At 39.1% G+C, this 12,415-nt stretch overlaps 1 protein-coding gene across 2 annotated transcripts in view; it reads left to right on the top strand.

The window, feature by feature from the left end:
* EPB41L4B (erythrocyte membrane protein band 4.1 like 4B) overlaps positions 1 to 12,415 on the top strand; it is a 266,752-nt gene that overhangs the window by 210,598 nt on the left and 43,739 nt on the right. For both annotated transcript variants that reach the window (XM_075921605.2, XM_089776480.1), the window contains exon 20: positions 11,666 to 11,770. In XM_075921605.2, coding sequence (XP_075777720.1) covers positions 11,666 to 11,770 — 105 coding nt within the window. The remainder of the gene's footprint in view (positions 1 to 11,665; positions 11,771 to 12,415) is intronic.

Genomic DNA, 12,415 nt, shown 5'->3' with positions numbered 1-12,415 from the left:
GAAAACTGATTTAAAAATAGAAATTAGTATTTGCCAAAACTATTTTGCCATGACCCCTCTTGGTGCCTCTGTTTCTCGATCTGTAAAATGCAGGTACGATGCCAAGCTCCTTTGATATCTTCTCATGAAAAACTCTATATTCGAGGCAGGTGGTATTATTGCTCAAGGTAATAATATCAGGGACAATGGCCTCACATCAGATTTCTAAGTAATGACAGTAGCATACGTTAGCAGAATGCCCTGATTTTCTAACCCCACAGCATTGGGCATGTTTTTTTGCAGGGCATTTAATATAACTGAATATACGCACCTTGGATTCCTATTGAAACCTGTCAACCTAGTGCATAAAGACAAGATGCCAACATACAAAGACCTTACTGGCTGGTTTATCACTGTCTTGTCTGCAACTCCTATGCTAGTCTGGGAGATTGCACTGCTAATGAATTAACTACTTGAACATGGCCTATCGTCCCCTGAGCAATTACTTTAGCATCTGCCATAGCAAATTCAATTTTGCTTAACAGTTGCTACAGCTCTGTGCAGAGTTAGTTCTGGCTGAAGTAGTAATAATCACTTGGGCATGCGTGGGTATGGCTGTGTTTTGCCACAAGCTGGCTTCCAATCATCTCTTTGGACATAATGGCATATAACAGCATGTTCCTATACAGTCACGGCAGCTCAGCCAATGGACTCCCTCATTTTTCTGTATGCTTGGTAAAATGTGGGTCTTTCTATTGTCATGTTTGTTTTAGCCATGAGAAGATTATATAAAGCTGAAACAGCAGTAGCTGTGGCGGGTCCTAGGAAGGAGAAGAGGAAGCATTATAGTATACCCTCTAGTGCTGAGTATGGAGACATGGCGACTGCAAAACTAAGTTCTAGACTGCTCTGTTACCAACAGGCCTACAGTTCTCAGCAGGGATTAAACTGGGAAGAAGGGGAGGAGGTGGGGCAGTGCAGTTCTTCTCTGCTAATAACAGAGGTAAGACTCCCACTTTTCTCCTGAGTTTTGGAGAGCACTGTGATGTCCGCACAGCTCCCCCTCTTGGTTGCTACATGGGTTTGCTCATCCACCGTGTTTGTCTATTTAAACCATTCACACACACACACACACACACACACACACACAGTAACTCAAATATGGGCACTAGCTTGATCTTTATCATCTTTCAAGGTCAATTCAAAACAGCTCACTAGCTCACCTGTGTATGACAGACAAATGTGCAGATGACTAATAGATGAATGCACATTTCTTTAGCTGACTCTGAACCCTGATATGATCTTGTCATATCCATGGATTAGGCACTATTTGGATTTAGGATTTTACTATTACTCAAACGTATTATTGGATACAGAGTTCTCCCCCACCCCCACCCCGGGGAATAAATAATCTTAAACATGTTAAAATGCTTATATGCCTTTGAAGAAGATTTTAAAGTTAACATTGTTCGAAATGGTTTATATAATTTCTCTCTGACCTGAAGAAAGAGTTCTTTAGCTATCTTTGGTCATTACACTTTTGATATACAAACAGGAATAGGTATGATTGGCTGGTGGCTGTCATCTTCAGTAGTCTGATACACTGGATGAGAACTTGTAGCAAAATACATTGGTTTCAAGTTTGCAATCCATTTTATAACTGTTTGGACATTTTTGTGAGCATGGTTTTATTCCAAAAACATTTTGGAAAAGTTGTCAATGTTATTCCTGCAAATCAGGGACTAGCTTGGTTGGGAGTTCTGGCACATTGTACAGGAAAAGTTCTTCAGTTTGTTGAATTTACTCCTTGTGTCCAGGAGGATCAAGGAAAGCCATTTTGGTTCATTTTCCAAGAAAGAGGTGATGTGTTTTGTAAGCTTTCTCTTACCCATTCAGAAAAATTGTTGATGGCAGCAGCATTAAGGAACATTTCCTTTCAGAGAGGGCTCTGAATGTCTTCCTCTCAGACATCTAGTGGATTTTGAAGGAAGCAGTGGTCCTTCTTCCCCTTTTTGTGTTTAATCTCCTTAGTTTTCTTTAAAATAGCAAATATAAACCAGAAATTCCACTGTGTGGTGTCATATCGATGCCCACATGTTTCAGCAGCAGGGCTGCAGACTTTAGATCCATGGCACAGACCTTTGGCTCTTAAGCTAATAAAGTAATAGATAGCAGTAGGTTGTTGTCCTCCTCTTTGTGGACCAGGACTATTGGAGGATGAAATAGTGGGCTTGTGAGTGGTTTTCACACATTTACTCACAAGAGGAATGGTAAGACTCAGATATTGTGAAGTCTATTCAAGGTTCTGGAGGAGAATGTTCTCTAAAGGCTACACACGCTTCTGCCCTGTTCCCTCCAAGTCTTATCTCATCTTCACCTTTGACCTCCAGTCTGATCTACTCTTTTCTCTTTTTTCTCCCTTCCCCAACTCCTTGCGCCAGTCCTAATCCTCTCCCCTAGCCAATCCCCATCTCCAACCCTGGATTCATCACAGCTCCCATGTCCTTGCCCAACATGTCTCAGTCTTTCCCTTGGGCTTCCTCATTCAAGTCCCTATCTCCTCCAACTCAGCATTCTCGTCCAATGGCCTTCTCTCCTCCCTCTCAAGTTCGCAGGCTACTTCGTGACATTTTCTAAAACAATTCACTTTGAGGCAGACACGCAATCTAGGACATTTCAGCCCCAAAAGATTAAAATTTGTTTAATTATGGGCAACAAAAAATGGGGTCTTGTAATGGGAAGTGTCTGGTAGCCAACTCTTCCTATAATGTACTTTTACTTTATGGTGCTATCAGAGATTTTTTGATAGAGTATATTTACAGTTCTGCTTATTTCACTAAAGGTCTTCAAAAGACTGGGTGTAGATAAACACTAGCATATTTTTCACCATCTGCTACACTTTAGTTTTCATTTACCCTCTAATGTTACACACACAAGATTACTTGGATATACAACAATTAGCCGGGTGTTCTTTTTACTTTTTTATTGATATATTTTGAAAAATCACAACCAAAATTAATATTGACAAAGTTTCATATAAATTCCAGTTAAATGTGAGGCAAAGTAATATTCACATACATAAACATAAGTGCTTCCATTTTTTGTGTGTATGTCAATGTAACACAAATGAGAATCCATCATCTAGTCAAATATTTCCATTGGCAGATCAGTTATTTTTATTTCTGTCATTACTATCACTTGATATTGTCTCTCATGTGGTACATTTATTGACTGAACAATTTATTTTTATGGTAACATGCATTTGGATTTTTATCAACAGTCTGGTATGCTCAACATGCCAAATGGTTTGGCATTCATCTGCTAACTTCTTTCTTTTAAGACCAACTGTTGCATTACCTTTGTTGATCCTTATTATTCAAATTGTTTCATCTTTGATAAGATTGCAAATAGGAATATTCTTCTGTGTGGGTGAAGCTACTGTCACCATCTGGTGCTCTGCACATTCATTTATTATATTTCCTTTGCAAACCTTACAATCCAAAACCAATTAAAAAGAGTAAATTAGTCTAATTACATTAGGATCTGTATAACATGAAACGTAAGATTAAATGTTTTATCTCAGTTCTGTCACTGGAGAAGAGCAAGGAAGAAATACAAGTTAAGTTGTGCAGAGGTTACTTTGTGTAGAAAAAGTAATTTTTCAAGGTCGATCCACAAATTGACCTCAGCTCATGTGATTTTTCCAAAATAAGATGCCATTCATGGATTATGTAGAACATTTAAAGTACATCTCTGCTCCACTTGGACTCTTCACGTTGGCTCCCCTTTAGGACTTGAATATGTCTCTGGGCTCCACTAGGCTTTTGGGGTCTGGTTACTTCCTGACTGAGGAAAAACTGGTATCTCCCAGACATTATCCTCTTGTGGCACCAAAATCATGGTAAGTTGTGCAGATCTGTGATCCTATCTCTTCTTTCTTATGCATCAGGAATGTAATAGTTAGCAACATTAACATTTCTGTCATCAATGGATATTGAATTTACATCCTCACCGAGATGGATGATGAAGTATATCCTTCTGAGCTGTTGTAAGCTCTCTGCAAACACACACAGACATCTCTGCCTCAATTCCACTCATTTCTGAGCATTTCTACAGACTTATTAAAAAGAAAGGAAGAAACCTGAGATTCTGGAGAGCATCACAGTCTCTCCAGAAAGGTATTGTCTGCTGTACTCCTGTGTGCCAGCTGATTCTGAGCTGTGAAGTTGTGATACTAGTTAAGACCTTACAGAGGTAGCAACCTGCAGCCTTGACATTTTTCCTGGATGTACATAAATCATAGCCTTCTCCGTGGAGCAGTGGGGGCAAAAAGCTTAACTGGCTTCAAGACTCAGTTGATAAATTTACCGAGGAGATTGTATGATGAGACTGCCTACAATGGCATGTAGCCAATCTGTGCATGCTATTATCATGCTACTAGTAAATATCTCCAGCAGTTGATCATGGGACAGTAGTTGTGAGGGGCGCTCAATTGCTACAGAGAATTCTTTCCCAGATGTCTGGTTAGTGGATCTTGGCCACATGCGCAGGGTTGAAAAGGAATTTTCCCCCGGGTCAAAGTGGCAGGGGGCAGGAGGGGGGGAGTTCACTTGCAGATTTAAATTATTGTAAAAGGTAGACTCTCAGAAAACTGACATTTTAAAAATATGATTTGAAGGCTTTAGTAACACAGCCAGAGGTTGTGGATCTATTACAGGAGTGGGTGGGTGAGATTCTGTGGCTTGCAAAGTGCAGGGAGTCAGACTGAATGCTGATGATGGTCCCTTCTGGCCTTAAAATCTATGAGGTTTGAGTCTATAAGCATATCTTAGCAAAGCCAAGAACAAGAGTCCAGAATCTTAACTACAAGACTCTACTTCTTAGTTCCAAATTCCTCCAGTAGTAAGGACAAGTCAATTGTGGACAGCAAGTTTCTTCAGGAGCAAGATAAATATTGTGTAGATAAGAAAGTTCAGATAGTTCAAAAGAGTAACTGGTTGAGAGAGTGAGGTTTTTTTCCATGACAAATTTCACCATCTCCAGGCTGTTTTCACAGAGTTTAAATGCCTTTTTTTGTGTGCTTTCCAAGAACCAGGTTTTGGGGAAAATAAATATTTCAATAACAATTATGGTTAAAAGTTAAAAAAAAAATCAGATCATGAAAAAATTTGTGCTAAACTAAAAATGTGGGCAAAAAATTGGTTTTGAAAGGAAGATATTTTTAACAGGAAAAAACAAAAGCAAAACAAACCTTTTTTGTTTGAAAAATGTTCAGCCAGCTCTAGAAAAAGTGTAATATGTAATTAATTATCAGATGTCAATATAGTTCACATTCAGCAAGATAGATTAATAAGTTGATCGTTTTAAGGCCAGATGCCATTTTTTGTGATTGTCTTCTCTGATCTCTTGCATAACACATGCCACCTGGTAATTTTTGCATCAAGCCCATAATTTCTGTTTGAGCTACAGTATATAATTTAGGGGGGAAATCCAGTCTTTACCTGGATTACGAGTCATTGAGAAGCCACTTACTCAATTTCATTGTGAGGTGACACATCCAATTCTTTCTTCCTTGCCTTCAAAGGGACTTGTCACATCTGCTTAATTATCTTACTGCTTTATATATCATTTAGCAAAGTACTGTGTACTGTCACACTGTCTGGAGTGGCTCATAACCATAATTGCCAAGATCAGGGCAACTGTCAAAAAGCCGGGCAGGTGCCCCAAACTTGTTGTATCTTCTATCATTAGATTTCACCAGCCCAATAACAAGTATGGTCTCCAAAGGACTACTACAAAATTACCACAGAGACACACACATACACTCTCTCTCTCTCCCTCCCCCCCTGCTGGAAGCATCTATAATAAGCAGCCCTATATTTCCTTCAGGACCCATGCTCAGAAGCATTGTGATCTCTTGCTTATGTTTAGGAATCGTTGTCCATCAGAGTTCAGACAACATAAAGATCCAGATTCTCCTTGTTGCAGCTTTTTATCCCCTTCATCCCTTTACCCCCGAATACAAGCTTATAGAACATGTGTCAATGGTTGGTTCCTCTTAATATAAGTAGGGCGGGCAATCCACAAAGCCTGTTTCCTTTTGATGTCTTATAACACTTCATTTGGTTTCAACAGCCTTTGTAGTCTACTGGACCAGCACTGTGCACTAATTAATGCTTTTTCTCCCTGTTGGGTGAGTTACACAATTACAGAAGTTTACAAGGCAGACATTAATTAAACATATTCTTATAACGCTAATATCTATTTTAACTAGATTAACCTGCAGGTCAGCCAGAATGGTTTCCAGGTATGTATTTGTCAGAGTTCAGTGAGGCCTAGGGGCCTAGGCATAAGCTGGAAGTGACCTGCTGGCATTAAATGTACATCTAACACAATTTCAAAGTCCATATACTGGAACTTGAAAAATTTAAACTCTTCAATAATATTGTGTTCCTATCATCACTGAATTGCCTGCAACATAGCTAAATTGATCCTACATCTGCTGGTGGGAATTCATTTATTTTATACTGCCATTCACACTGTTTATTGGGATGAGGAAAATATTTCAATCCTGAGGAAAATATTTCAATCCTGCCTCCAAGGATAATACGGCTTAGTTTAAAAACTAGATAAATCCATCAGAAAACAAATATGCTGCTGTTTTCTTAGTAAAATCAGGAAATCAACAGCTGGAAAAACTTGTCCATTACCTACAGCCCCAAATCAGATGCTATGTTTGCTATTTAAAATACATTGTTCCCACCTATATTTCTAACTTGCCACCTACAAAAAGGAATCATGACTAGTGGTATCAGAAATTATAAAATTCCATTACAAGTTTCTACATAACCATCTGCATTAGACATAGGTGCTGGGATTTTCAAAGGAGCTTAAGTGAGTTAGGTGCCCAAATCCAGCTGAAGTAAAAGAGAAGTGTCCTCTGGTTCATCTGAATATCTTGAGACAAATAGTGACTGTTTTGATTGCTTTGTGCAGACCTGAATGTATAGTTGATTTTGAGCTCAGATGGTGGAGAGCATTGTTCTAAGTGTGGTGGAAAAAGAGCATATATCACCCCTTCCTGCTGGAATTTAGGAGCATTATAGTCTTAACCTAGACTGCAGTCTGCAGAGGCATTTTTGTTATGGGGTGGAAGGAAGCAAGGGCAGGTGGACAGGGGTTAGAAAGGAAGAAAAATAGGGAGCTGCAATGAAGAGAGTATCAAACGCCCACAAGCTCTGTATAGTTTAATAAATCACTCCACCTCAGGGGCATACTCTGTTAAAGACTCAATCTGTATGCCAACCCAGTACAAAGGCATGAATTCAGAAAGCAGTCTTCAAATTACCTGATAACCCTTGATCTATGAGGTATCAGAAGAGCTCTCCTGGCATCATAGTAACAAAAACAAAGCCACGTTGTTCCTGATCTTTGTATAGCTTTCGCATACCCAAGAAAACCAAAGTGGAAAAATCTCAGACTACAAACTGAGGAAAGGCCTGGGGTATTGTTTGTTTATATGTATGTATGTGTGTGCGCGCTTGGCTTGAGAGGCCTTTGAATTATATTAGAATCTTCATGTTAAGTGAAATATCTTCTTCCTTCTCTTCTCCTCCCCCCACACCCTTGAAAAATTAATTAAATATTTCCACTCAAAGGGAATGTGAAAGCAACAATCATCTAGATGAAAACAGGAGCCATTGTCCTTTTATACTCTTTTGTCATACTTCACTCACTACATCTACATTGCTTCTGTTTTTTGGAAAAACTATGCAAATAGCGCTCCTCATTTGCATAGCTTCTTCAATTTTTTTTCTGGAAGAGGCTTTTCCGCCATTTGGCCCCATGTAGATAGGGCCAAATGTCGGAAAAACCTCCTCTCTTGAAAGCCCCTGTATACCTCCTTCCACAAGGAAAACAGGGGCTTTCAAAAGAGGAGGTTTTTCTGACATTTGGCCCCATGTAAACAAGGCCAAATGGCGGAAAAGCCTCTTCTGGAAAAAAAAACAGAAGAAGCTATGCAGATGCGGAGCGCTATTTGCATAGCTTTTCCGAAAAACAAAAACAGTGTAGATGTAGCCCACTTTCACTCAGTCTGGTAACTGGCCCTCTTTGTAGTGAGAGACAGGTTAAATAACTCAAGAGTTGATAATCCCTTAGTACCTTCCCATAATTCCCCCCTCCTCTGAAAGACAGACCTTTTCTTCCACAGCTGGCTTAGAGGGAACTGTAGAAACTCGGCACAAACCACTAAGGGGGCATTTCCTTGAAACATTGGGACAAGTGCAAGAGCAGAGAGCACAATAACTCTGGTAGTGCTTTGCAGTGGGGATAGTCCCAGCTGGATTAACCCAGGAGTCAATTGCTCTTGCCTGTGGGCTTTTGCTCCTCTTCTCATTCTCCCTGTTCTTCTTCCTTCTAATCCCCTCCTCTCTGCCCTTGCTTTCTTCCTCCCCAGCATGAAAATGCATCTGCAGACTGCAGTCTAGGTTAGGAAGATATGAAGCTATACCTTCACATGATTTACTTTTTTCTCGGTGCAAGGCTAATGAGCCCGCTGCAGCGAGTTTGTGAGATTGGAAGCGCTGGTTCTCTAAAGCTCTGAGCTTTGTTGAGAAGCATGCTCTATCTCTAATTTTAGGCAGGCTCTCTTGATGTGTCATGGCAAGCTGACATTCATGATTGTCATTGTCACTATCACTAGGGAATGACAGATTATTATGCAGCCTGCCAGGTCATTAAGATGCTCGGTCTTGGTTCAGTACCTTTCACTGAAGCAGTTGGCTACATTTGCAAAAAAACTGGTTCCCATGAATTCATGGCATTGCCAGGGTACCACACACAGAAATCATATTATATTCTACTACACTACAGCATGGGTCATCCTGAACCTCCAGGGCATCAGGTTTTGTTCAAATCTATGTCACTTACTACAAGTAATAAGGGAAGTGTCTGTCTCTGCACGTAAAGCCTCTATTATTTTAAATAGCCAAAATAATTGCAAGGTATCTTCTTGAAAAGCTATAGCCTTTCATGTGAGATAATATATGATTGTTATAGAATTCAAAAGGTAACAATAGAAACTACTCAGCTTTCTGCTTAATTCTTTTTTTTTCCAGTAATGCCAGTGTGATTTTTTTTTTAAGGCTTTGTAAAGGGTTAAAATCCTGCCATAAAAAAAAAAAGTTGAATCAGTCTCTATAGCTAGTGGACTCCAGTGGATGAATGCATCTGCCTTAAAAGCATGGTTTCTGCTGTTTAAGCAGCAACTGTTACTAAATTTAGACTTCAGGGGGAAATGCTATTATATGTGTTACATAACCATGGATTATTGTTTGACATTCTGCACCCATTCAGTGACATAATATCTGTAAATTACTAAGGTACACCAATGAGGAGAACCAGCTAGCTGCTCTCCCAACTACTGTTACTCACAGATGAGCGTTTCATACTGAGAGTTTCAAAGGGGCAGCCGTGTTAGTCTGTAACTGAAATTTTTTTTTAAATAATTAATAGTCCTGCAGCACCTTAGAGACTAACAAAACATGTAGATAGTATCATGAGCTTTTGTGGGCACAACCCACTTCTTCATCTGAGCTTTATCTGAAGAAGTGGGTTGTGCCCACAAAAGCTTGTGATGCCATCTACATTTTTGTTAGTCTCCAAGGTCCTGCAAGATTATTTGTTGTTTAAGTATTTTCATATTTAGAGGCGAAAGAGCATTAGAATATGTTCAGCTGGGGAAAATGCATTCAGTGGAAACAGGCAAGGAGACAGATGGAGCAGTGCAGTTTTGTGTTGCAGAAGTCCTCATGGGAATTGGGATGTAACCAGCCAGTTTTGAAAAATGGGGGTTAAAAATCCATCTGCTGGCATTGGTGGCATCGGTTTAATATCTGATATGTCCTCTATTAAGGACGCTTATCCTGTACTTGCTGCAGAGTAGACTCAGCTATCTGACAGAGATTTGCATCTTTAGGTTGAAATAAATAAACAAATGCAATGTATCATTTTTATTATTGTTCCTTTTCATTTAGAGTATAGGAGAGCCTCCACTAATTTACTCCTGAGCTAATTTACAGCTCCTATAATGTGCACAATCAAATGGTGATCTCTGCCACTTAGAATCGGAGGCAAAGAACATTGAAGTACATGGAAAGACTGATTGGATCAGGCCCTGAACAAGGATTTGATGGCAGAATACTGTACCGGGGTCTCTTATTACTTAAACTCCATTCCTTTTGCAGAATATGTGAACAGGAAATTGACTATTCTACTGTGAAATGTCATAAATAGAGATAAGTTGTATGTGCCAAATGAATGGAATGTTTTATGTATTTTGAAATACTGTTTATTTGCTTTTTTATATTGTTGTTTCACAGATGATTTTGCAATATTCAGTAAAACACAATGGATTTTTCACATATTGATATAAATTACTAAGTGTCTTCTCTGCTTTATCCCTATGATGTGTTATGGATCCTGATGTGTCTGAAATCCCTAAATGTGATACATTTTATTGCTTCCTAAATATACAGAGGTATCCTTTCCAATTCATGTTAGATTTGATATATGATTATTTATTTTTGTTCCCACTTTCTCTGGATTTATGTAATGAATGGAAAGTACCCTGTTAGGTTGCTATAGAAATGGCAATAGTGTTTGTTCAGGGACAGACCCTCAACCAGTGCACATCAATGTAGCCTAGCTGAAGTCAGCAGAGTGACATCAATTTACAGCAGTTGAGGTTTGACCCTTGAATTACTTTATTACACAGGCCTTTGCACATGTATCCTCCCTGCAGCGGTTCTTGAACTGAAAAGGGCTTTGAGGTGTGCTAATGATTGGTTCTTTTTCCTAATTACTAAACAATGTGAAGTGAAAAGTGACACCAAAAAGTGTCCTTGTGGACTTCCATGATATTAGTGTCTCAGTGGATTGCAAATCAGCTTTACTTACTTCACAATTCAGTACATTGCTTTTTCCTAGTCACCATCCCTACAAACTTAATATGGAATATGAAAAGCAAGCAGGGGTATTAAATATTCCATAACACCAGAACAATATCAAGCAGAGATCTTTCCTGATCAGGACTCTATTTTGCTATCCACAGCAATGGTTCCACAATCACAGCTTCTTCGTGTCACTATCAGGTTAAAAGTCACATACATCTTCACTTCTAATGTAATGCTTACAGTTTCTTTTGTTTCTAGTGAGCTTCCTGGATCTCATCCACTGGCTCAGAGCTATTGCAAACACTGCAGGGAAATGTTTAATTCCAATCAAAGGCTTTTTTAATGAATGATATCTTTAGATCGTTAAGCTTCTAGTTCTAGTCGTTTCTGCTTCAAAAAGTTTTATAAAGCTTAATGGTTGGATCTCTTTAAAATACTGTATTTCTGTATTACCTCATTAGCACAGAAGTATTTTATGGTGTTTTGCATGGATTTAATATATTTAAATGGTTGCTTCTTTGTAAAGTTACACAGTATAAAGGGAGATACAACTATGAATAAAAAAAAGTATATATCAGCATGTTGGATTACACACAGAACACAAGGGTAAGCTTGCCAACGTGCACTTGCTAACGCATTGGTTAAATGTGCCATTAAATTATAACTTTGCCGACGTGCCTTCAGATAGCTTAAAGAAAGCCTTCACCACAAACATTTTTCTTGTTTTTTAGAAGTCCAGCACCAGTGCGACCAGAAACAACACCATCGACAGGTGCTCCAGAAAAGCAGGAAATTAAAGTTTCTCGTGTGAGGAAGCTAACAAGACAGTACAGCTTGTGAGTGTTGCACAGCACTAGCTGTGAGTTTTTCTCTTCTCCCAGGCTGAAAATCAAAGGGGTACTAATTATTGTTCAGGATATGCCTTCTGAAAGGCATGAGTGCAATTACATGATAATGATCTTACATCGATATAGTTCCTTTCATCTCTGAGGATCTTGAAGTACATAGTACTTAAATGGATATGAAATCTTCACACACTTAATACCCCACTGAAATTCAAGTCCCTCGTCTGTAACCATGAACTTGCAACATTAAACATTGGTAGATGTAAGGAACTAAAACTCTCTTTTCCAGTTGAAATTAGAGGCTTATTTTAAATAGGCACAATGATTGAAGCTTTCCCAAACCTGCAGATTTCCATTAATTTAGGTTTTATCAAGCTGTCTGGGCAGGTTAGATCACAGTCCATCATGATAAAAACAGGGACTGGACATTGATTTCCAGAGTTATAGAAGTAAATACTACAATTTTTTTGGTAGGGCTATAAAACCTCATGCTTCAGATCTAAGCGAATCTGGGGGGGGGGGGGGGGGAACTTACCATATATGTGATGAGATTTGGCAGCTGTTCCTGTTTCTGTTGCTAATTTGCAGTGTGAGTTGGTGCAAGCCACTTATCCTCTCTTTGCCTGTTCTTCTGCT

This window comes from Pelodiscus sinensis, chromosome 2 (assembly GCF_052426305.1).
Source record: "Pelodiscus sinensis isolate ZL-2025 chromosome 2, ASM5242630v1, whole genome shotgun sequence".
Classification (NCBI taxonomy): Eukaryota; Metazoa; Chordata; order Testudines; family Trionychidae; genus Pelodiscus; species Pelodiscus sinensis.
Note: the sequence above shows the minus strand (reverse complement) of the source record. Positions and strands in the feature narration are given on the sequence as shown.